The following is a 26,126-nucleotide window of genomic DNA, read 5'->3' as shown; positions in this document are numbered from 1 at the left end:
TGAGAATCCTTTGTTATTTGTGTCTCCTGGGAACTTTCAGAAAGTATCTAGAAGATGCACAGCTGGAGGGCAGAGGTACAGGAGTACCGATATTCACATGGCTGTAACTTACCACATCTGCCAACTGGGGAGAAAAAAATAATTTAATGGTATTCTACATGTGAAGAGAGACTTGGCACATTTTGGGTTCAGAAAAAAAGACAATCCAAAGGAAGGGTTATAAAATTCTGGGCAGGCAGGAGAAAAATAAAACTTCTCTTTATTATAAATTCACAATTACTAGGTGCTGTGTCCTTGCATTCAGAATATCAGGCTTCCTCAAACTCAGCCCTCCAGATGTTTTTGGCCTACAACTCCCATGATCCCTAGCTAGCAGGACCAGGGGTCAGGGATGATGGGAACTGTAGTCTCAAAACATCTGGAGGGCAGGGTTTGAGGAAGCCTGGAATAGATTCTGGAGTTCAGCTTTCGTCTTGCAACTTTCTAAGGCAGAGAACTTCGTTCATACGGCCCACAATATGTCTGTGTTACATATTCATATCGGTTTTTATTTTTAATCTTATTGCTTCTATTCTTTGCATATTGTATTACAATTTGAATTCTACGGAATGCACTTGCAATGCGATAACACATAAAACCGGAAATGCAATCAAATTCATACAGCACCCAGCACAGTGTGTTACTATTGCTATAACAGGCAGAAAAACCAGTTGTCGGCCATCAGCTATTTTTCGAGTGGTACGTGGAAAAACATTTGGGAAGTGCTGTTCTAAGGTATATATTTGGTCTATCGGTACAACACAGGGTCCATTACAGTTACAGCTGCATTTAAAGATAAGCAAACTTTGCAGTGTACAGCAGACTAGGCAACCTGGTCATCATGGAGAAGGAAGCAAGACTGGAGAATTAATACAGCTTTATTTGCAAGTTCCTCAAACGCTCAAGCTACAAGGCACAAGTGGAGACACAGGACAAGAGCTTTTATTTAAAGTAGACCCACAACTTGCAGGGGCGTTACATTTTGGGCCTAGCACTTAAAGCAGGCTTCCTCAACCTCAGCCCTCCAGATGTTTTGAGATTACAGTTCCCATCATCCCTGACCACTGGTCCTGCTAGCTAGGGATCATGGGAGTTGTAGGCCAAAAAATTCTGGAGGGCCGAGTTTGAGGAAGCCTGACTTAAAGCCAAAACTGCATATACTCAAGATACACACGGTGCCATGGCAGGTGGGATTGCCAAATTCTCTTCCCCCCCCCATAGTTGCCAAGTCTCCCGTATTCCCCGGGAAACCCCCATTTTTTCAGCTGTTTCACGCGGGGTACCCAGATTTTAAAAAAAAACCGTAAATCCCCCGGATTCTTACTGGCCCGGGAAGGCTCCTTCTGCGCATGTCTGGAGTCTCAGGACGTGCGCAGAAGCAATTTCTGGTGCTGCGGCCATTTTGGAAATGGGCAGAGCATGCGTAGAAGCAACTTCCGGTGCTGCTCTGCCCAGTTCCAAAATGGCCGCAGCGCAACTTCCGGTGCCGCACCGCTGCCGATCCCGGATTTTTCAATCTGGGAGTTGGCACCTACCGCCACCACCCCGCCACACATCCCCTTAATTTTAAGCTGAATGCACACCAGTGTCAAGCTGAATGCACACCAGTAAGTGGAAGTTCTACTGTATGTGCTTGCTTTTTAACACCTCCCTCCCTGAGGACAATTCTCCCTGCAAGGCTAGGAGCGAGCTCTGAAAGCCTGGGAGACCCTCCCCACATTCTTCGCCCAGTAATAGTGTAGCTTAAGGCCTGGCACCAAATCAGATGCACAAATAGCTTGCTGCTTTCAATGCTTGCAGGGTGACCTGAGCCTTCATCCCACTTACCTGCCCCTTTCCCTTTTGTGTGAGAATTGCTCTTGCATATACGCCTGCCTGGTAGGCTCTGATGCAGGAGAAGGAAAAAGCCAATGGGGATCTCTCCTTCCTTCCCCAAGGGAAAGGAGGGATTCTGGCTCTTCCCAACCCCTGCCTGACCTTCCTGCAGATCAGAGAGCCTCTGCAAAGAATGGGAATGGCTGGGCAGCCCTGTCACCTACAACCAGTTGCTGCCTTTGCGGATAGGAGCAGATCCACCCACCCCAACAGAGCATGTGTTTGCAATTCTGACATCTCCGCGTGGCGAGCGAGTCCTTCCAAGTGAGCACTTACATCAGCCTCTAGTCTTTAGAAGCTTGGAGGGCAGGGCCTGGAAACTTGTTGGGACATCTATGCCACTTAAATTAAAACTACTTGCCCTGCTCTTGAACCGCAGCTGCTGAGCCTGTATAAGTAAGTATGCTTGCATGTTTTGGGGCAGGAACCGGGACAGGGAGCTCCCTCAGGCTGTGTGGCATGACCTACCGGTATTAGTAATGTGATGGCATCTTATGACTGCTTGGTTGACTACACCATCAAAGCAAGTGCAGCTGTCCTGTCACGTGACTCATACCCCTTCAGAAGGCATGAGAACAGCCCTCATGTCAAAGAGCTTCTCTTGCAACAGAAGAACAAAGAAACCAAGTCCTCGTGTCAAGATCCCTTTGCGTGGAAAGGCCTTCAGGTGCTCTGAATGTAGCAAGAAGCCTGGAAGACCAACGGCAGAAGTGGTGGGAGACGTTAAAGGTGGAAAGATCCTGATTAAGGATTGAGTGTGTCTTTTGGCAAATCCCTCAAGCTGCCAAGCATGGGCTTTGGAAGATCGGGAGGCTGCTGAGCTCCCAAGATGCTTGGAGGAGGGTCTGCCTTCATTCGATGTTCAGCTCTTTCAGCTTCAGACTCACCTGCTGGAGGTACTGGCTGTCTGGGTAGCCATTTCTGCAAGCAAAGAAGCAAACCAGGTGTGGGCTGTGGGATGAAGCAATTCAGTGCAACCCTTTCCCCGGAACTGTGACATATATATTCCACCACTCCAACCGGGTTATCCTGTGAAGGATCTCATGGAAGACACTAGGTAAAGGTAAAGGGGCCCCTGACCATCAGGTCCAGTCGTGTCCAACTCTGGGGTTGCGGCGCTCATCTCGCTCTATAGGCCGAGGGAGCCGGCGTTTGTCCGCAGACAGCTTCCGGGTCATGTGGCCAGCATGACAAAGCTGCTTCTGGCAAACCAGAGCAGTGCACGGAAACGCCATTTACCTTCCTGCCGGAGCGGTTCCTATTTATCTACTTGCACTTTGATGTGCTTTCGAACTGCTAGGTGGGCAGGAGCTGGGACCGAGCAACGGGAGCTCACCCCGTCGCAGGGATTCGAACCGGCAACCTTCTGATCAGCAAGCCCTAGACTCTGGTTTAACCCACAGCGCCACCTGGGTCCCTACACAGAAGTATAATAACGGGGTGGAATGGTTTAACCACAGGGGTCCCCTGCAAGTGCGGCCTCCCCAGGGAGATGACAAGCGAACATTGCCAGGTATCTCTCTACCATGAAATGAAGGTTTAGCACCTGGAAAAAAGTGACTGAGCTTTGCACAAGGTGCAGCAGGGGATTACGGTGCCACAGCCTAAAGATTTAAGATACCTGCCCCACGAGATGGAAAATTTGGAAGCAGACGGCACTTAAAAACACCAAGAATTTGTGTGCTTGCTCCATGCTAAGGAATTAAATGAAATTGTGCACAAGAGGCGCGATCCCTTTTCCCTGCCCTGTCATGCATTATGTAAATTAAGGAAATCTGCATAATTCATGCTAGGGGAAGGAAAAGACAGACCCCGAAGCTCCCCATCCCTCCTCAACGAGGGGGGGGATTGTTCTGCAACCTCCCTGGCTTTGGGGGTTTTAGCAGGAACTGCCTATATGCTGCCAAGCATATCTTTGCACCTGCCATAACATCTAGAAGCCTTTCTCCACTGCAAAGGCTGATCTCTGCATTCCTTTCACATCGACATTTGGCTCTGCTGTGCCTGCAATGCTTCTTCTGAACAGCGGCTGCTCGAAACACCAGACAGGGAGAGAGTTCTTGCACTGGCCATCCTTTTGTTTAAGGCTTCCTACGGCCATCCTCTCCCCTCAACACCCTTCCTCCTTGGATGCACCCGCCTCTGACCACTTTCCTGTCCTGGCAATCCCATTCTTCAAATTCCAGAGTTCCTTTGTCATCCCTTTCCTGCCGACCTCACAAGGCTACCCGAGGCCTTGTGGGAGGCTGATGAACATCACTACCCCGGCCACCTGTGGAACACCTACCTGGCCTTGCCCCCCTCCATGGAGGTCTTGTGGGGGATGGGTCCCCAAGTCACCCTCTCCTCCAAACCGCAGGTTCTGATCCGGAACGTCAGACTGCGCTCAAATGCTTTGTGCAGCAGCACCATCAACCGCCGGCCCTCTGGGTTGTCTGGGAGAAAGGCCTCGAAGCGGCCCCCTCGGTACAGATGTCCTGGGAAAGGGTCTCCAGCCTTTGGGAAGAAGAGGGTTTTTTAAAAAATAAAATACTTGAACAGAAAGAAGACGTTGTCACCTGCAAGTCTCTTGTCTCTGTATGTATAATAAGTATAATAATTTATTACGGTCAAAGACCAGCTCGCATAACACAATAGTGTCAGCATTCATAAATATAAAATATAAAATTAGAATAGATTGCAGCAATCTCTCTGTGTGTAGTGGAAAGGTTTTCCCTAAAAGCTGAGCTTTTAATCCCAGGGCATTCATATTAAGGGGCTGGAGTATCATTGCTTTGCCTTATCTCTGTCTGCAAATATTAGGTTTTCAAGGAACAGATAATTTTGAACTGGTGCAGGATGGAGCATGGAAAGAGTAGAAAGAGGATGGAGGGGAGGGCATGATAGACCAGTGTTTCACAACCCTTTTCTGACCGTGGCCCCCTTCCAACCTCCTTTCCTTCCTCTACCCCTCCCATGGGCGTAGTCTAGAGGGGGCAGAGGGGGAAGTTGGCTCCCAAATAAGCAAAAACCAATACAAATCAATAGAAAACTGAGCTTCTGCCCCCCCCAAAAAAGCCTGCCCCCCCCCAACAAAAATCCTAAAAGGTGTAAAATGAACACAGGCCCAATAGGCAAAGAGTAATGTCTGCCTCCATCCATTTTGATGCAATAGCATCAAAAGCCGAATGCAGAACATTATAACACTCCTTCCTCCTAGCTAGCAAAACAAATTTATGTAAAAACAAGCTACTGTTCAATTTATTGATGCTGTGGAATCCAGCTATGTCCAGTTGCAACGTCTAAATTTCATCTAGGGCAACATCTATAAAGTCTTCTGTGCCAGTTGCGACGTCTAAATTTCATCTAGGGCAGCATCTATAGAGTCTTCCGTGCAAAAGAAGCATTGCCATTGTTTCGCCACCGCCTTGAAGTTGCTGGCAAAGGACCTGGAAGCACGCTGCTCATTCAAAGCAGAGGATCGGAGTGTGGGAGATTCAGCCAGCTAATAGAATTACTGGCAGGGAATTCTAACTCAAGAAGAAGGTAGCCATGTGCAGATTATATGAGACACACAGAACAGGGCGTCAAAGTATGACTCTCTGCAGGCTACAGGGCTGGGGAAAAACAAGTTCAAATCTCCACTTGGTCGTGAATTTCCACTGGGTGGTATTGAGCCTAACCGACCTCACAAATGGGGAAGCCTTGAGCTTCTTAGAGGGAAGCTGGGATATAAACCTGAACACTTTTTTTTTAAGGCATTGCTGTAATCAAGGACGGACTTGGGTAATCTTTCATAATATGGCACCCTGTGTGAGGCCAAAATTTGACGGCCCCAAATGGATCTTCTCACTTATGGATCTTCTCAATTTTGCACCCCCTCGGCTCAGTGCCCCATGCAGAGGAACCGCCCTAAAACTGACGTCGTATATATATTAGGTGCAAGATGAACTGAGCAGCTGATGCACAAAACAACCAGTCATTGTACATTTTTTACAATACCTCATTCTCTAACATCACTTCCGAGACTATGCATACAATCTATTTCAAGCTGAAAGATTTCTGATTGGCCTGCATGCAATTGTGAAACCTTGAAAAGACTACATTAATGGGCAACAAACCAAGGCTGTTGTTTCTTGGAGAACATGTATATTGACTGGGCGGTATAAGCGATTTTGCCAACATGCGCAGATTCTCTGATGAGTCATAGGGATTCTGCATATTATCTAAAGAATATACAAAACCCTGTCCTGATAAACACATTCCTCGAGGCCAGCTAGAGATTTTTGCACATTGACTGGAGAATGTGCACAATTGTTGGTTGTTATGCACATGCGCTATTCAACTGACATTATTCCTAATGGCTATTCAGTTCACATTATCTCTCATATAATCTGTAAACACAACAGAAATGAAAGGTTAAATACAGTGGTACCTTGGGTTAAGAACTTAATTTGTTCTGGAGGTCCGTTCTTAACCTGAGGTACCACTTTAGCTAATGGGGCCTCCCGCCACCACCGTGCGATTTCTGTTGTCATCCTGAAGCAAAGTTCTTAACCCGAGGTACTATTTCTGGGTTAGCGGAGTCTGTAACCTGAAGCGTCTGTAACCCGAGGTACCACTATACAGAGTCTAAAAGGTGAAGGACCCCTGAATGGTTAAGTCCAGTCAAAGGCGACTATGGGGTTGCGGCACTCATCTCGCTTTTCAGGCCAAGGGAGCTGATGTTTGTCCACAGACAGCTTTCCGGGTCATGTGGCCAGCATGACTAAACCGCTTCTGGCACAACGGGACACCGTGACGGAAACCACAGCGCACGGAAACGCCGTTTATCTTCCAGCCGCAGTGGCGGTAGCTATTTCCCTGGTATGCTTTCGAACTGCTAGGTTGTCAGGAGCTGGGACAGAGCAACGGGAGCTAATCCTGCCGTGCAGATTCGAACCGCCGACCTTCCAAGCGGCAAGCCCAAGCGGCTCAGTGGCTTAGACCGCAGTGCCACCCGCTCCCCAATTCAAGTTGCATTATCCCACATATAATCTGTTAATGCAACACAAACGGAAGGTAAGTAGGTAAGCTGGTGCCAATTTAGGATGAGACCCCCTGACTTTCCATCCTGCTGCTGGGACTCATAACCTTTGCAAAATGCACTATGGAGCATATATTGCAGAGTTCAAATATAGCTTGAAAATTATCGAAGATGGGATGGGATGGAACGGAGGGAGCAGGCAGCGGGGTACTTACTTGTTGCACGCCATCAGGAATGTTGTATGTTATTTTGAGTGTCGGATCTCGGATATACCCAGGGAGGCTTTGCGATATGGTGGAAGCTCCAAAGGTTCCGGGAATGCCAGGGGAGGCACCGGGGTGGGTTAGCAAAGGGCTCCCTCCTGGGGTTTGCACCCTGCAAGGCTTGTGGGGGCAGGGGGCATGGGTCAGGGCGGGGCGGCTGTTTTGGCACATCACACACTCTTCAGCCACCGACTCGCTTCCTAGGCTGGCGGTTCCCAGGCCCAAATCTGAGGCAAGCCCCTCTCCAGCTGGGGGAGAAGCACGCAGCGGCAGGTCAGGCAAGGAGCCCAGAAGGGCCCTCTCTCTTTCCTGGCTGCTCCCCTCTTTATTGCAGTCTCTCGCAAAATGGAACTTGTCTGGCAAGCCCTGCCTGCTCTCGGCCAACAGTCTCCTGGAGCGGCCCTGCTTGCTGGCATCCGGCGTTTGGTCGAGGGCCCCACTCTGCCATGCTATTTGGTGACTTGGGAAATTCTGCACCGGCTGGAAACCACTGTCCTGCAGCCGTCTCTGAGCCTGGGAGGGCGATGTCTCTCCAGCAAGGCTGTCCAGGCCAAGGGAGCTCTCTAGCAGGCTGTTTCTCCTGCTCTCATTCAGCTGCTGAGCGCTCCCCGCAGCCGATGCCTCGCCCTGAATTCCCCCCTGCTGTGCATCACGGAAGGGAGTCTGCTTGGACAGGGCAGCCATCCTGCGGGCAGAGAACAAGCGGAACACTTCCAGGACCTGCAACTTCTCCTCGCGGGGATACGCAAGGCCCAGCTTGTACCTCTCCCGGCTGATGACAATGCGGTCGTCGAAATTTTTCAGGTACCTACACAATTCATCCAGAGACTCGTCCTCTGGACCATCCATGGCCAGCTCTGTGTAGGTGAAGCTCTCGTAAATGTAACCAAGATACTCTGCGAGGGCCTCTGCTTTTTGCGTGCCTGAAGGACTCCCGTTATCACTTTGGACAGTGTGCAAAGAGTGCCTCTGTTTGGTAACTGGAGACTCCATTTCCTGGCTGTCCTCTATCTGTGTCAACCCATCCTTCCTGATCTCCTTCTGCAAAGTACGGTGGGTGTATTCCTGAGACTCCTGCTTCAAATGGGCTGCACTGACCTGAGCTGCCAGCCAGGGCTCAGGCACGGACTCATTGCCGCTCAGAGGCTTCTGCAGTGAGAGGCTGCTGGACCTTCTGAGGCGGGGCCTCGGTGCGGAAACTCTGAAGTCGGCAGCCCCCGTGGTGTCAAACAGGTTCAAGGATCTGAAGGCGCTCGTGACCGCACTGAGGGACAGAGGCTCTGCGAGACTGAGGCTCGCCCGGCCCTCGGAACTCGACACGGTGCCTGCAGGTGCGGACGGCGGGGGATCTGCTTTCATCCCTTGCAGTGCTTTCCGGAACTCCAGAGTTTGCCTGATCTGGCTCTTTGGTTCAGTACCGGTGGCCAAAAACGACAGGGAACGCTCGCTCTCTAAAGCATGGCGTTTTGGTGCCGGTGGGCTACCCAGACTTGAAAAGCTGGCAGCCAGCTTGCGCTCGGCTTTGCTGTTGGGCTTTGGCGAACTCAGCTTCCTTGGCACGGACCCCGCAGGGGACTCTAGCAGAGCTGGCACAGAGCTCTGACCGTGGAGGTACGCTGCCTGGGGAACACCGGGCCTCCGGTGATCCTGCGCTGCCCCCCTTGCAGCAATCAGTTCCTGGATGTGCTGCTTGGCTCTGGAAACTTCCACCAAATTCCCAATGAGGCAGAAATCCTCCTCCTCCTCCTGAATCAGCAGCAGAGGGAAGAGGCTCTGCAGCTCTGCTGGAAAACTCCTGCCGCCGATGACCCCCAAATCTCGCTTCTTGACCTTCTCTTTCCGCAGGGTGCCCTCCAGTTGCTGAGAAAGCTGGGAGAGCGCCAGGTGAGCCGAAACCAGGGCGCTAACCCCCCCAGCCCCATTGGATGCAGCTCGCAGGTAGAGGGTGGTGATGCCGTCGCTGTGGACGTCCACAAGACCCACCTGCTGCTTGTGGAAAATGTTGCTCAATTCCTCACTGCAGAACTTCTGCATGTAGAGGTAAATGTCCGAGTCTATCACTAAGGAGAAGTCCTCCAGGGGCTCTATGAGGCTCTCTGCAGACTCCCGGACTTGTAACGGGCCTGCTGCCGCCTTCTCCTCCTTGTCCCTCTTCTTCCTCCCCTTCTTCTCTTCCCGAGTCGCCTCCTGGTGCGAGATCCCATCTCCCGCAGCCTTCTCAGCAGATCTGCCTCCGTTCGCAAAGGGGACGCCAGCCCTTTGCTTGCTGTTGAGGCACCTCAGCAGCTCACAGCTGAAGGCCTGCAACTCCACAAAGGAGCCTTTGACAGTGCAGGTCATCTCCTGAGCGTTGAAGTTGGTGTGGATGCCCCCATACCGCTGGCACAGACTGTCCAGGGTTTCTTTCCCATCGGGGAAGCGCCCATAGTCCACCTTCATGCAGACGCGTACAAAGATCTGAGGAGGAAAGCGAGAGCTGCTTAGAGTGGCATGTCAAGGATGGAATTACGTGTCGTGGAATTCTACTCAATACTGATCCAGAGCAGAATTCCAACGTATAGTTAGCAGAGTAAAAACTTAAAACGCGTTGCAGGATTCCACAAATAAATTGACCAGAGGCAATTATATTTCATCCAGGAGAGCTTTACTGCTACTGAAGGTAAATGAGCAAATTGGTCACCAATCCAATACACTCAGGACTGGCACTGTCCATAAGAAAACCGGTTGCAGAAGACTTACCGTGTTTCTCACATTTTAAGACACCGTCTTATATTTATTTTACTAAAGAAAACAAGCCTATGGCTTATTTTTGGGGGGTGTCTTATTCGGGGGCTGGATCATAACAGGGAAATGATTTTTTATATGAATTTTACAGATGCTGTACAATTGGCTGTGTTTATTTCTCTATTTAGAAATCACGTTTCTCTCTCTCAGGACTGATTAGCCAGATGCTGCCTGAGATCACAATTGGCTTTACCAAATAGCTGTTAAGTACTTTCCTTTGATGCCCAGATCTCATGGCTACAATAAGGTTTCTACCTTTCAGGACAAAGGCAAGGTGATAATAGGAAGTTGTCTTTATCTATCTCCTTAATCTCCTCCTTCATATGCATAACCTTTGAAGCCTAGGAATGCAAGTTGTCTGGGTCTCTCGGCATGTCTCGGCCATCAAGAGGAAATCAACAGGCAACTCATGGCTGGGCACATACCGGTAGAATGGAAGGGGGAAAAGGTGGGGGGAAGCGAGAGGTGGGCTGTGTGTGTGTGTGTGTGAGAGAGAGAGAGAGGGAGAGAGGCGCACAGGGGGAGAAAGAGAGAGGCGCACAGGGGGAGAAAGAGAGAGACGCACAGGGAGAGAGACGCGCACACGGAGGTAATTCATGAGGCAGCGTCTTTAATCGCCCCTCTTTTCTTCTTCGTGCCTTCCTCTCCTCTCCACCGCAAATGCCACTTTTGTCCTCTTCACCAAGTAGAGCTCACATACGGTAGCACTACGGCTTATTTTCGGGGTATGTCTTATATTTTTTCAACGCATGAAAATCGTTCCATGGCTTATTTTATAGGCACGTCTTAAAATGTGAGAAACACAGTAACTTAAACTTACAATAACTTATATTAAGTCTAAACCTTAACACTATAACATACTACCGTATGTACAGAACCCCACACCAGAAGGAAAAGGAAAAGTGAAATCCAGGCTCCTTCTGTCCCTACTTTTAGTCAGCAGGACATTGACAGAAAGAGGTAACAGACCCAGTTTAAGCCAGCTGTACTCAGCTTCTCTGAAGGTATAACCCAAACACCATGAAGCTTCTGCTTGTTTCTTTCACGCAGAGAAGCTTCCAGAACCCTCTTGAATTAATCAGAATAGGAAAGATCTCTACACCTCAGATCAAGAAATGCAAACTGACTTTATGTTCCTGGACAGTTAACTTTTAAGCGCCACCTGTTAAAACACCTGTAATAAAATGTTTGGCGGCCAAAAGAAATGGCCATTCACACATTTAAAAAGGGGGTGTTGGTGCTCCTTTTACACCAAAAGGAGTCAGCCTCTCCTACATTGAACATGTCCCCCCCACCACCTGTTGCCTCAAGACTCATTTTTCCTGCCCCGATTCCAATTCTGTTAGCACAGCCAGGCTTGGTGGAAGAGGATTTACTGTTGTTTTGAAGGCTTATTTAAAGAAAACCTTTGTCAAAGGTCCTACTTCATGCCAGGTTTACAAAAAGAAACGACAAACTATGTAAACCCAGTTTTCTTCAGCATAGGCTAGAAATCTCTCTCTCTCGTCAGGGTTTCCAAAACAAGAGGTGGATAGGAAGCCAAGCCACGGGGAATCAAAACACCTGGTTCTTTTAGGAACTCACATGCTGGTTATCCACACCAGCCCAGAAAAGAACAAAAATAAAGAAAACCGCCACTTAGGTAAGCCTAAAGCAGGGGGCGGCCAACCTTTGGGGACTGGAATTGTGAGAAAGAGCGGGGGGGGCACCAGTTGCTGCTGTGAGATTTGACATAACACAAAAGGGTTTAGTTAACTAGACAACGAGTGAGGACCATAAAATGGTACAGGAATGCCCATCAGTGGGGAAAAGGCGCCTTTGTCAACCACTGGACACATTCGCTCGCAGAGAGAAGCTCTTTGCATCTTTCCTCTGTTCAGAAGATAAGGGTGGCTGTCCAGTCCTGGCATCCAACGAAATGTGGGCATGTTCACTGTAGGAGAAGGCAGTGAAAAGAAGCATGGCTGCGAGGCCGCAATCTGGACTCAGAGGTGTTTTAATTTCTCTCTTTGTTTCCCGCTTAGGGGATTGAGAGCCACCAGGACAGCAGCTTCAGAAGCCGCCAAAAAGGAGAGTTTACAAAGAAGGTACAGTGGTACCTCGACTTACGAAGGCGATCCATTCCGCGGCGCTCTTCGTAAGTCGAAACCTTCGGATGTCGAAGCGTCCATTTAGCTCATGCACGAAGCGCGGTTTTGCGCTTTGCGCGTGCGCAGACCGCACGCACGGCGAAAAGACTTCCGGGTTTGCCGACTTTGTAAGTTAAAACCGTCGGAAGTCGAGGCATTCGGAAGTCGAGGTACCACTGTAGAGGGAAATGAAATCCCTTGCTAGGTTCAGAATTCAGGACCGCCTTTTTTGGTTGGGAGCAGTTACCCATGCAATCATGGAGCTACCACAAAGAAGGGCAGAGGTGCAAGCCTTGAGGTTAAATGGCTCCCAAGACCATCCCCACAGCAAAAGTATTCAGGATATAAAAAAAGTCAGGAGCTTGCCACTCTGTCTACATCAAATGGGCTCACCCAGACACATCTTGTCCTTAAGGGGATTTATTTTCCTTCACAGTGTACGCATTTCAGGCTTAAAACTCAAACCACAAAGTTCACTGGAATGCATTCCAGGCCTGAGAATCCACATTTTTTTATTTGAAGGTAAAATTATATTGTTTACGCTTTCAAAAAGCATGGTTGAAACTGGTCACTTTTATTTTGAAGAAAAGCAGCTGCAGGCCCTGTTCCTGAACCGGGTTGGGGTACAAACCTGTTTTCTGCTGAAAACCGCCCCTTCTCTGCCTGCTATTTGCCTCCAAAGGTGCCGTTTGCAGGAAAGAGCACCTTCAAGGCCACATAGCAGGGCCAAGGAGGGAGGTATTTGGCAGGAAACTGGGTGAAGCCGCATTCCACATCTGGAACGCTTTCCAGAGGCCTAGGCCTGCTTTTGCTTCAAATTTAAAAGTGGCCGGTTTAAGCATGACTAGGACCCAAACCCATGGCTTCAAGTTACAAGAAAGGAGAGTCCGAATAAATATCGGGAAGAACTTTCTGACAGTGAGAGCTGTTCGACAGTGGAACCGTCTCCCTCAGGAGGTTGTGGACTCTCCTTCCTTGGGAGGTTTTTAAGTAGAAGTTGGATGCTTTAGCTGAGATTCCTGCATTGCAGGGGGGGCTGGACTAGATGCCACTCGGGGTCCCTTCCAACTCCACAAGTCTATAATTTAATGATTCACTGGTGCTCATGACTTCCCGACCCGTGTATGTATGTGTGTTGCAGGTTTGCAGAGAGGTTGGGTGAGATAATTTGCCTCCTCCGTTTCCCTTTCGATTTAAACCAGTTCCTTCTGATCAGAGGCTCACACTCCCTCCTGGGTGATTTCCTGGGCGGCAGTCGTCCCAGTTAAGCAAGAGTAAAAATTCACATGCCGGCCAAAGAACTCTTGAAGAGGACATGGAGCTGGGCCACTGAGGGGTGTGGCCTAAGAAGAGGGGGTGTGACTTGGCCAGACTCTGGTGGGGTGGGGCAGAGGGGATCTGGAGGGCTGCAATGGTCCCGAAGGCCCAATGCTTTCAACCCCCGATTTAAAATAGCAAGCATGCTTCCTAATTAGCTAGGATCTACCCTTTTCCTCTTCTGTGATGATTCCCATGTCAAGATTCATGCATTATTACTATTTTGGGCGCACAATCAGAAACCCCATTGCATAGTGTACGTGTGAGCAAGTTCAAAGTGCACTTCTAGCTCCAATGAGTAAATAGTCGCTCCAAAGTCCAGTGACTCCAAGCAGAGTCTTCAAATCAACACCAAACAATTCAGCTGGCAGAAAATGTGAGCAGGGAACCTTCCCTCTAAACAACATTTATGGGCTCCATAATCCCAGATGATATTTCGAAATATCATCTGGGATTATGGAGCCCATAATGAAATATCAACAACCTCAGATATGCAGAGGACACAACCTTGATGGCAGAAAGTGAGGAGGAATTAAAGAACCTTTTAATGAGGGTGAAAGAGGAAAGCGCAAAATATGGTGTGAAGCTCAACATCAAAAAAAAACAAGATCATGGCCACTGGTCCCATCACCTCCTGGCAAATAGAAGGGGAAGAAATAGAGGCAGTGAGAGATTTTATTTTCTTGGGCTCCTTGATCACTGCAGATGGTGACAGCAGTCACGAAATTAAAAGACGCCTGCTTCTTGGGAGAAAAGCAATGACAAAGCTAGACAGCATCTTAAAAAGCAGAGACATCACCTTGCCTACAAAGGTCCGTATAGTTAAAGCTATGGTTTTCCCAGTAGTGATGTATGGAAGTGAGAGCTGGACCATAAAGAAGGCTGATCGCCAAAGAATTGATGCTTTTGAATTATGGTGCTGGAGGAGACTCTTGTGAGTCCCATGGACTGCAAGAAGATCAAACCTATCCATTCTGAAGGAAATCAGCCCTGGGTGCTCACTGGAAGGACAGATCGTGAAGCTGAGGCTCCAATACTTTGGCCACCTCATGAGAAGAGAAGAATCCTTGGAAAAGACCCTGATGTTGGGAAAGATTGAGGACACAAGGAGAAGGGGATGACAGAGGACGAGATGGTTGGACAGTGTTCTCGAAGCTACGAACATGAGTCTGACCAAACTGTGGGAGGCAGTGCAAGACAGGAGTTCCATGGCGTGCTCTGGTCCATGGGGTCACGAAGAGTCAGACATGACTAAACGACTAAACAACAACAATCCCAGATGTGTAAAATCAAATTGTAGTTACTCAGTAGCCTTAGAAATGCCCTGTCTGTGCTTAAACGGATTACAAATGATGGGTTCCCCCACACACACAACCACCCCGTATCAAAGACAATATTCTTTGAAAAGTTGTCTTTTGTTGCCACTCTGTGGACAGAGCTGCTCACAGCAATTTTCCCAACCTCTAAATTTCTAGAGATGAATTCAGTTCTTCCTTTGCATCCTGATCTTCCTCGGGGGCTGATTACAAGAGGTTACCCCTTTTCAGTTTCATAGATTGGAACCAGGTCTGACTTTTGAGTGGGGGGGGGGCAACAACACTTCAACCCTGCAAGGCTGAGCAGATCTCCATAAATCCACACCCAGCTCTTCGCTGGCTCTTTAACTGTGGTCAGTCTGACGGCTGGAACTTTTAGAAACCGCGTTTTGCGTAGCCCATGCCTGTAATGAAGACATGAAACTTACACTGCCAGTAAGTGCATTCACTTACCAAGAAGAAAAGTTGTTTTCCTGCTTTCTGCCACACACTAACCAAAACCCTGCATGCATGCAACCAGCTGGAGAGAAGCACATGGCTCAGTTTCAGCATCAAGCTAGAAAATGCTTCAAGTTCTTCCCACTCACCTCCAAAAGATGCTGGCTCTATGAGCTTATGAAGGCTGTTCTGTGTCCATGCCTAACCCTGCAGGAAATTTAGCACTGTGTCCACAGACAGCTTTCCGGGTCATGTGGCCAGCAGGACTAAACCGCTTCCGGCACAACGGGACACCGTGACGGAAACCAGAGCGCATGGAATCACCGTTTACCTTTCCGCTGCAGCGGTACCTATTTATCTACTTTCGAACTGCTAGGTTGGCAGGAGCTGGGACAGAGCAACGGGAGCTCACCCCGTCGAGGGGATTCGAACCGCCGACCTTCCGACTGGCAAGTCCATGAGGCTCAGTGGTTTAGACCACAGCGCCACCAGCTCCTCCCAGCTGCAGATAAACAGTGCCTAAGTGCATGGGAGCTAGCTTAAGGGATACAAGCTCCTCTTCGCCCCATGGCCATGTACTTTTGCACTCCTGGTACAACGGAAACACAACTCCTGCACAAAGACTGCACCCACATGTTACACTTAACGGGGTCCTCCTTGCGGCAAGAGGGAAAGCAGGCATTGTGCATCCTACTTCTATGAACTATGCCTTTTTTAGATAACTGCTTCAGCACGTAGTATTTATGGGAGTGCAGCATTCCGCTCTCTGAGGCAGAAAAACCCTAGATTCAAGCAAAGTGCTCAGGGCACTTTGTGCCACGAAGCAAAAACCCTACCTTCCATGCAAAAAAAGAGGGGTGGCGCCGGCAGTGGAGATCATAGCTGCCAAGTCTCCCGTATTCCCCGAGAAACCCCCGTTTTTCCAGCTGTCCCCAGCCAAAAAAATGGATTTTTTTTGTTTTCCCCCGGTTTATTCTGGCGCGGTGGCCATTTTGGAACTGGGCGGAGCATGCTCAGAAGCGACTTTTGATGCTGCTTTGCCCAGTTCCAAAATGGCAGCAGCGCTACTTCCGGCCTGCTACTTCCGGTCCAGTCCCTTATTTCTCAGGCCGGAACTTGGCAGGTATGGTGGAGATAATATTTAAAAGAGTGTGGCGATGAGGCGATGAATACTAATGACTCAGAAACGAAAAGGTTTAGAACGCAAGAAACCTACTACATAACAGTCTTCACTTTAAAAATGAAACGAAATCAAGTGTCTTGCCCTTGTGGTGAGTGGGCATGTCTTAAGCAGAGCATATGTGCGGGGCTAAGTGGTGCTGATCGCTGTCGCTTTCTATGTCACACGGCTAGCAAAACATCACTATGCAAGCTTGTTTTAATCTGAGTGATCTGATCAGATTGCAGAACGGGGGTTGCCAGTCTATGAATCTGCAAAGTCCAGCTCCCCCCCCCCCGCCCTGACAACAGGCCTCTCAGCCTCTTTATTACCTCGTTGGGGTCCAATTCAGTGGCGCTCGCCGTCACTTCCAAAGGGTAGTCGTTCCCGTTGACAGTCAAGACATGCTTTTTGGCCTTCAGTACCTGCTGAGTCACTGGATGAGGAAGAAAAACGCAATCAACAGAAGCTAGCAACAACTCACACCCTTTCAGCAACAAACTTGGAGGGAAGGACAAAATCTCATTGCATTTGCTCTCCACACACTTCTGTTCCACCTCTCTCAGTCCTTCGATTCTCACTCAAATTCTCAGTGTTGCTTCCTGAAATCCTCAACTCAAAATTCACATTTCAAAATTAAAGATTCTGTCTATGCAATTGAATCTTTTCAGCTTGCAAAGATTTTTCATTTCCAGAGCAGAATGGCTCAGTCGGTAAAGCATGAGACACTCAGGGTCGTGGGTTCAAGCTCTGGGCAAAAGATTCTGATTTGCAGGTGGGTTGGACTAGATGACCCTTGAGGCCCCTTCTATGATTTATAGCTTGTGGATGCAGTATTGGTAAGGAGGAGAAATTTAGCACAATGCTTCGGCTTGCCCAGAAAGGTTTGCATTTCAAGCCCCTCAAATTGACTTGAAAACCAGTTATCCATTTTTCCTGCAGTCCAACACCAGATACTCTCTGAGTCACTGACATCTTTCAAACCCTTTTTTTTATGTTGTTGGGAAAAGTGAAGCCATGTAAGATTTGGGGTGTGGATTTCTCAAACTTCCACTAATATTCCAGCAGGAACTTGCAACGTTTAAGGGGGAAAACACCTTACAAATTCTGCAATATGGAATTCGCGCGTGGAAATTTACATTGCAAAAACCAGGAGCCGTTCAACTGGTTTTCAGACATGAAATAAAATTTAACCATCTCTATTTGGGGGGGGGGGTGCAAGGAAAAATGACACTTACAGGCCACACACACACCATATATTCAAAGCACGATGACCCCACTTTAGGCAACCATGGCTTCCTCCCAAACAATTCTGGGAGATGTAGTTACAGGTAGGTAGCCATGTTGGTCTGACGCAGTCAAAACACAATTAAAAAATCCTTCCAGTAGCACCTTAGAGACCAACTAAGTTTGTCATAGGTATGAGCTTTCGTGTGCATGCACACTTCTTCAGATAGTGTGCATGCACACGAAAGCTCATACCTATGACAAACTTAGTTGGTCTCTAAGGTGCTACTGGAAAGGATTTTTTAATTTTGTTTTGACTGGGAGATGTAGTTTGTTAAGGGTGCTGACACTTAGCACCCAACTTAGAATAAGCCGTTTCCCCCCTCTGTGAAGATGAGGCATTATCGTTAGATCGCTATGGGAATTGTAACTCTGGGAAGGAAATGGGGGTCTCAAAACAGCTCCCAGCACCCTTAGCAAACTACAGTTCCCAGGATTCTGTGGAGGAAGCTATCCCCATTTGAAGTGGTGTCATGGTTCTATCAGTGTATGGTATGAAGGTGGCCACCAGTTTCCTAACGGTACCATTGCACTTGTACGTTCAGTTTTATATACGAACATAAGCTACCCACTCCCCTCACACACACCCCACCAGTATACCAAATGATTTTGCTCCTCGCCTAGAGACCTGTTGCATCCTCAAAGGTAACCATAGCACAGCCTGGGGATTCAGGTGGAAATTCAATGCTGGCAATTTCTCCACCTCCATTGCGTGCTCGCAGAAAATGGATCATCAGCTTGTCGGACACACGCTCCGGCGGTAAGTCGGCAGGGTAGCCTCGGACGCAAACGGTACAGCAGGAAGACATGCTGCCCAACCTGTAGAGGAGACCTAAGCGTGAACCAACAGTCTAAACATGTTTGCAGGAGGCTCAGAAATCAGCAGCATTATTCGGTGCTATGTTGGAGGGGATGCCAGGAAACAGGGAATTATATTCACATGTGGTGGGGGTGTAAATATGTACCCTTTTTTTGCAAAAGGTGTTTAAGGAGATAACAGAAATCACTGGGTTAAAGCTGACCAAAACTCCAGAGCAGGGGTCCCCAGACTACGGCCCCCGGGCCGGATGCGGCCCAATTGGCCTCCCAATCCGGCCCGCGACGACCCCCGCCGCCCGCTGCTGCCGCCCGCTCTTGCGGCGCGCTGCGGTGCACTTCCAGATCTGAAAAAAATCGCCGAAAATTGCTTCTGCGCATGCATATGGGCCTCTCCCGACCCAGAAGAGGTCATTTCCGGTACACTTCCGGGTTGGGGGAGGTGCACTTTCGGGTCGGGGGAGGCCCATACGCATGCGCACAAACAATTTTCGGCGATTTTTCCGGCCTGGAAGCGCGCCACCGCGCCAGTAAATGGGTGTGCGCATGCGCACTGGTGCGCACTCCCCCACCCGCCGGCCCACTGCGCACGCACTCCCCCGCCCTCTGGCCCGCCGCGCAATCGGCGTGGCGGGCACCAGCCCGAAGGCGGGTAAGTCTGGGGACCCCTGCTTCAGAGGTTGCATTATTATCAATTTGCAATGGGGTGGAAGGTTCACAAGCTAGGAAGGACTTGCTCACAAATTTATTGACAGCTGCACGAGTTATGATAGCTAGGAAGTGGAAGGGGCAAGCAGAATATAAAATGGAAGAACGGTCCAAAGAGGTGTGGGATTTAGCTATTAATGATAAATTAAAATGTGTCATTATGTTAAGATGGGGAATATGCAGGAGAAATGATTTTGAGGAGATATGGAGGGTGTTTATAGAATCTGTCCTGTTAAAATGGGAAGATTTAAAATGGGTTTATAGAATCTGTCCTGTTAAAATGGGTCAAACCATCGCAAGAGGTGTTGAAATTCTGGGAGGTTGGATAGTTACAATGGGGTGGGGTGCACATTTTTATTCTTATTTATTTATGATTATTACTTGGTTAAAATAAAATAAAATTATAAAACAAAACAAAACAATTTATTATTTATACCCTGCCTATCTGGCTGGGTTTCCCCAGCCACTCTGCGCGGCTTCCAACAAAATATTAAAATACAATAATCTATTAAACATTAAAAGCTTCCCTAAAAAGGGCTGCCTTCAGATGTCTTCTAAAAGTCTGGTACAGTAGTTGTTTTTCTCTTTGACATCTGGTGGGAGGGCATTCCACAGGGCGGGTGCCACTACCGAGAAGGCCCTCTGCCTGGTTCCCTGTAACTTGGCTTCTCACAGCGAAGGAACCACCAGAAGGCCCTCGGCACTGGACCTCAGTGTCCGGGCAGACACTGATAATAATAAAATAAATCATCAACATTTGTAAACAACCAAGTCTTGTCTACATGAAACCAGGATGTGGTGGGTCCTAGGAACACAAGACACTGCCTTACACAACTCAAACCATTGATTCACCTAGCTCAGCCTTGTCTGACCAGCAACCAGCTCTCCAGGGTTTCAGACAGCGGACATTGCTAGCTATCCCTGGAGATGCTGGGAATTAAATCTTCTGTGTTCAAGGCTGATGCGCCACACAGAGCTATGGCCCCACCATTAACTCTGCTGGGTGGCGTCAACTTCAAGACAGATATCTCGAGAAAGACCGCCATTGGGTAGAAATAACTCACACCCCGTTCAAGAGATATAAAATCTCCAAAGACATTTCTAGGCAGCTGACCAACAAAATTCAACCTCCAAAGGATGAGGCAGGGAGGTGGGAAATACTTTCCCCAAAAACCTTTTCCTGTTGGAAACGAAGCACATAATTTCAGGGAAACGGAAGCATTTGCCATTTTTTCTTGGCACACCCAAAAGTTCAATATTTATTATTATTATTATTTATTGAATTTAAATACTGCCCTATACCCAGGGTTCTCAAACACCTTGGTACTCAAACAACTTGGAACCCAAACTCTGCAAAACCCAGAAGTAAGTGTTCGGTTTGCAAACTTTTTTTGGAAACTGAACATGTTCTGTTTTGAGTGTTACGCTGAGGTCTGTCTGTTTTTGCTATTTATTTTGCATTTTTGTTTTTGCTGCTTTTTTGTTTTTGTGACTGTGTGGAACCCAGTTCAGCTACTGACTGATTGTGTGTGTGACTGCATTAAATTGATTATTGCTTTCATTTTATGGATCAATGGTCTCATTAGATAGTAAAATTCATGTTAAATCGATGTTTTAGGGGTTGTTTTTAGAAGTCTGGAACAGAATTATCCATTTTGCATTACTTTCTATGGGAAAGCGCACCCTGGTTTTGGAACGCTTTGGTTTTGGAACGGACTTCCGGAACGGATTAAGTCTGAGAACCAAGGTACCAATGTAATCAAAATAAAAACAATAATGCAATAACCCCCCATGTAATTGCAGAGATAGAATCGCTTTTGCCTTGCAAGCACGGCTGCCTGCGAAAAGATGTGTAGCTGTGAGGCGAATTATCTTCAGATGTTGGTTATTGTGCGAGAGAATACTTCTCAGCCTTTTTTTAAATACGTGTTTGATGTGTGTGTGTCTTTTTTTAAGGAAGGAAATTTAAAATTTTGCCTCACCAGCTTGTAAGGGCGAATTCATACTCCCCCCCCCTGCCCAGTTTATCCCCTGGCCAGACGTCCGCCACATTTCCCCGGCTCGCCACGGCGGCAAACAAACAGGACTCTGTTAGCTGACCCAGCCAGGCCTGTCTGCAAAGCCGACGGTGGCATGAATAATGCAGCGAGAGGCGGCCTTGCCTCGCATCTTGCCAGCGAGGAGCCATTTTGTCAGCTCCCTCAAAGGCCTCCTTGCCCCTGCGTAGGTGCCAAGCCCGACTCCCAGCTCTTGCATTATTCACCAGAGAGCCCATTAACATGCAATGGGGGTATCTGTGCCTGCTATAAATATTCATGGTGCCTCAGGGCTTTTAAATATTCTTTTGTATTAGTATTATTTAAGAGACAAAAACCTCATGAAGCCAAAATGGAATACAATGACGGGGACAGCGAACCTGAGTCCCCCTCACCCCCAGAAGGAAGGTCAAGAAAGCAGGGTCATGTTTGTACGGCATTAAGGGATTATAAGCGCAAAAAAGCCACTGTTTTTCCAGAACAATAGGAAGGACCAGGCCACCTTTCCTTTTGTTCTTCAAACCTCCTGTCAATGGTTACCTTGACCCCGACAATTCCACAGCACCTCCTTGGCGGAGGATGACTGGGCCAGAATTTCAAAAGATTTTTTTAAAAAATTAAATCAGTTTTTTTTAAAAAAAAAAATTAAATCGGATTTTTAAAATAAAATGCTTTGGGAGGAAAAATCTTTCTAAGGATAGTTTTCTGCTTGTTGTTGTTTAGTCGTTTAGTCGTGTCCGACTCTTCGTGACCCCATGGACCCCATGAAAACTATACCAGTTTTCTGCTATAGTTACATTACAGTCCAAAGGCTATTCATCAGGAAATAAGGATTTGTTTTAAGTTTTTCATGTGTGCTAAAACTCAGTCTAAGTTTTTTTTATTTAAAAAAAAACAGATTTAACCACATCAGTTAACAAACATGGATACATACGCTATAATGTTATTGTTTTAGTTGAATAAATTGTTTAAATTGTTACTAAATCATTAGTAATCATTTTTCTTCTTCCTATAAAGTATAGCAGAAAAGTTGTCTAAACTTAACTTATTAAACCTCACAATAATTTCATGCTTTTCAACATCTACATGCAGCCGCTGGGAGAGATCATCAGAGGGTTTGGGCTGGGTGTTCATCAGTATGCGGATGATACCCAGCTCTACCTCTCTTTCAAATCAGAACCAGTGAAGGCGGTGAAGGTCCTGTGTGAGTGTTTGGAGGCGGTTGGAGGATGGATGGCGGCTAACAGATTGAGGTTGAATCCTGACAAGACAGAAGTACTGTTTGTGGCGACAGGAGGCGGGCAGGTGTGGAGGACTCCCTGGTCCTGAATGGGGTAACTGTGCCCCTGAAGGACCAGGTGCGCAGCCTGGGAGTCATTTTGGACTCACAGCTGTGCATGGAGGCACAGGTCAATTCTGTGTCCAGGGCAGCTGTCTATCAGCTCCATCTGGTATGCAGGCTGAGATCATACCTGCCTCACCAGAGTGGTGCATGCTCTAATTATCTCTCGCTTGGACTAAAGCAATGCGCTCTATGTGAGACTACCTTCGAAGGTGACCCGGAAACTACAACTAATCCAGAATGCGGCAGCTAAACTAGTGACTGGGAGCGGCCGCCGAGACCACATAACACCGGTCTTGAAAGATCTACATTGGCTGCCAGTACGTTTCCGAGCACAATTCAAAGTGTTGGTGCTGACCTTTAAAGCCCTAAACGGCCTCAGGAGCATCTCCACCCCCATCGTTCTGCCCAGACACTGAGGTCCAGCTCTGAGGGCCTTCTGGCAGTTCCCTCGTTGCGAGAAGCTAAGTTGCAGGGAACCAGGCAGAGGGCCTTCTCAGTAGTGGCGCCCGCCCTGTGGAACGCCCTCCCATCAGATGTCAAAGAGAAAAAACAACTACCAGACTTTTAGAAGACATCTGAAGGCAGCCCTGTTTAGGGAAGCTTTTAATGTTTAACTATTATATTTTAATATTTTGTTGGAAGCCACCCAGAGTGGCTAAGGAAACCCAGTCAGACGGGTATAATTTTATATATAAATTATTATTATTATTATTAGTCTATGTATTTCTAATAGTATAACCAAATCAGTAATTTTTGATATAACTGTAAAAGCTACTTTGAAAATTTATTAATCCAAAAATTAAATCTTCATCTGGTTGTAAATATTAAGATTAAATCAGCAAGAACGAGTCTTTCTGGGGGGGGGGGAAATGATTTAAATCAAGTCTTACTGACTAGTGATTCAAATGGTGATTTAAATCGATTTGATTTCAATCGAATCCACCCTGTTTCACATCACACAAGGTTTGATGGGAGCCAATGGCACAACAGAGCCCCTCCTACGACGGAAACTACAGAGGAAGTGCTTTATTGCGGGGGAGGCGTAAACAAAATTGAATAGGTCCCTGATTCTTTCTTTACATTTACTCGACGCATATTTAAAGCATTAAAAAGCCCCATAGCATCAGCAGTTCTTAAGACCTGCAGGACACTGGAGAGCTCCTCCTCCATATTGCCATTGGACCGGTGCCACAGAATGTTCACAAACATTGCAACAGCTCCGGAAGAAGGCTGTCAGCTCAGCAGCAAAAACTTTCACAAACTGCGCTGCTTCCAAGAGAAATGTATCAGATTTCAACCATGTACTCAAGTAGTATGGAGACAGGAACATAGCTGGTGTTAAGGTTGCCCTATTTCAAAAGGTGCCGAGCTTTTCTTTTTGCAAAATCTCAAAAAGAGATAGATGTTTTTGAGAGCTATTTTAAAGGAAATTCCGCAAAATCTAAACTTCCGATATGGGTTACCAAAAACCCAGATTTTCCCAAGCATTCCAGCGATTTTCGCTACGTCCAGGAAATTCCAGATGTATGTCAGCCCTAGTGGGAATGAATTTTCCAGGTACCTTAATACCGATTGGCTAGCCTGAACACCATTTTACACAGTCAGAGTGATAAAAGTTGGCTGGGGCAACCTAGTGAGATGAGCAGCATATAATGAATTATTATTATTATATAATAGGTGGCTTTCACCCTCTATCTTTCAGAAGCATACTAAAGAGTTATTTATTTATTTATACATTCATTCATTCATTCATACCCCGCCCATCTGGCTGGGTTTCCCCAGCTACTCTGGGCGGCTTCCAGTAAAATATTAAAATACAATAATTCATCACATATTAAAAGCTTCCCTAAACAGGGCTGCCTTCAGATGTCTTCTAAAAGCCATAGTTGTTTATTTCCTTGACATCTGGTGGGAGGGTGTTCCACAGGGCAGGCGCCATTGCCGAGAAGGCCCTGGGACTGGTTCCCTGTAAATTCACTTCTCGCAGTGAGGCCCAGAAGGCCCTCGGAGCTGGACCTCAGTGCCTGGGCAGAACGATGGGGGTGGAGACGCTCCTTCAGGTATACTGGGCCGAAGCCGTTTAGGGCTTTAAAGGTCAGCACCAACACTTTGAATTGTGCCCAGAAATGTACTCATGGGAAAGCACCATTTAGTTAGTCTGGCTGGCACAAAAAGCAGGGCCTTTCCAGTGGTGGCACCCATCCAAGGAGATGCAACCAGCCTCACATTTATGACCTTCAAGAAGCTGAGGAAGGCCATTTGATTCCAGCAAGCTTAATGGAAACTACAAAACTGTGAGTTGTATCCAACTTAGTTGTTCCGTTGGTACAAAGTCTTATACCTGCACAATAGGGTGTTCAGTGTAAACTTTCCAGAAAGGTTTTTAAGTCACATGCAAGGCACACAAGTGTTGTTGGGTTTTTTTAAAACTTACATAAATGAATGTCTACAGAGCCAGATGATAATTCATTAGAGCAGAATTGTTGCTAATTAATTCATTGCTTGTAGTAGCACTTTGGAAGTGCTTGATCACACACACAGCCAGCTGCAAACTTTGCAGATAATCCTGTAATGCAGATGGGGGAGACGCTTTAGTGAACTCAAGCCAGAAGCAACGATTCAGACAACTGTACAGTATTTTCGGATTCTGTAGCAAAGAACTGCACCGCCTCCAAGCTGATGGGAGATTCCGCAACCAGATGTTTGGGGGAGATGGGAACTGTAGCGCAAATATTCACAAATTTCGGCGTGCAGTAACGCTGGGGGTCCGGCTGGCGACTGCAGGCTGCCAGCTGCTCCCTGGGCGACTATCTGAACTTGGGAAGCAGTTGGCAAAAGGGATCGGAAGCGCCCGGGTTGCAGAAACTTGCTCTTCGGCCTTGGAAAAGCAGGCTGGGGGTTTGCTAAGGGCGCACAGCTGCTCCGGCAATGGGTCAGCGATGGCTCCGAGCAGACCCCACAACATGTGGGGCCCAGTTTTTAAAAGTGCGGAAAGCTTGCAGACACACCCCCCCCGCTCCCTTGCATTTCCACATGCCCCGAGGAAAGGGGGCTGGCTGGACGTCTAGTGGTTGGGGGGACGGGACGAGGCGAGACTAAAAGGCAGCCACCGAAGCGGAAGAAAGCGCTTTTGTCGACCCGACGCCGCGCCAGATTCGCAGGAAGCAGAGGGGTGGAGAAAAGGGCGAAAACAGTCCGATCGCCTCTATCCTGGGGGTGCTCTGCAAGAAATCCTGGGTGTGTGTGGGGGTGTTCAGACGGAGAAGAGGGAGGGGAAGCCGCAGAAGCAGGGGAGAAGATGGGGCGACGGGCGCGCAAAGGCACTTACCTTCGAAAGAGGGTGGCCAGGGCAACATCCACAACAGCAACGAAAGGGAAACGAAAGCGAAAGTCCCGTCCCAGAAACCGCCCACTTTGCAAAAGGAAAGGCCGGAAGGGGAGGCTGGGTGGGGGGGTTGGCGTGCAAGTTTTGTGTGTGTGTGTGTACACAATGTGTGCCCCCACGTGAGCACGATTTGCATGCACACAAAATCATACTCTGGGTTGCTGGAGCGCACGGAAACGCATCAGCCCATAGGAGGCAATTCCTAGGGGACGAGGTCCTTTCGG

The 26,126-nt window shown here is 48.0% G+C and overlaps 1 protein-coding gene across 2 annotated transcripts; it reads right to left on the bottom strand.

The window, feature by feature from the left end:
• Positions 1–242: 242 nt before the first annotated feature.
• LOC118095314 (uncharacterized) lies at positions 243–26,126 on the bottom strand. 2 transcript variants are annotated; one of them, XR_009558510.1, is made up of 8 exons: positions 25,846–26,126; positions 24,952–25,083; positions 18,241–18,431; positions 16,658–16,761; positions 7,135–9,639; positions 4,202–4,410; positions 1,055–2,835; positions 243–323 (listed from the first exon to the last, which is right to left on the bottom strand). XR_009558510.1 is itself a non-coding variant. In XM_035136456.2 (7 exons), coding segments are annotated over exons 2-7 (3,081 nt in total). In that variant the 5' UTR covers positions 24,954–25,083; positions 25,846–26,126; the 3' UTR covers positions 243–2,765. The 2 variants fall into 2 exon arrangements, 1 of the variants encoding a protein (XP_034992347.2); XM_035136456.2 differs by having other exon boundaries at positions 243–2,835.

This window comes from Zootoca vivipara, chromosome 13, assembly GCF_963506605.1.
Source record: "Zootoca vivipara chromosome 13, rZooViv1.1, whole genome shotgun sequence".
In the NCBI taxonomy this organism is placed as follows: Eukaryota; Metazoa; Chordata; class Lepidosauria; order Squamata; family Lacertidae; genus Zootoca; species Zootoca vivipara.
The sequence above is the reverse complement of the archived record's forward strand: the minus strand, read 5'-3'. Positions and strand labels throughout refer to the sequence as shown.

Bases quoted from the DNA above. Each gene is read 5' to 3' on its own strand.
- LOC118095314 (XM_035136456.2), bottom strand. The intron at 16,762-18,240 runs GTCTCTAGGCGA...TTCCTCATCCAG, and splicing joins TACCTTTGAGGATGCAACAG to TGACTCAGCAGGTACTGAAG. The intron at 9,640-16,657 runs GTAATAAAGAGG...TTTCCTCCTCAG, and splicing joins CTGAATTGGACCCCAACGAG to ATCTTTGTACGCGTCTGCAT.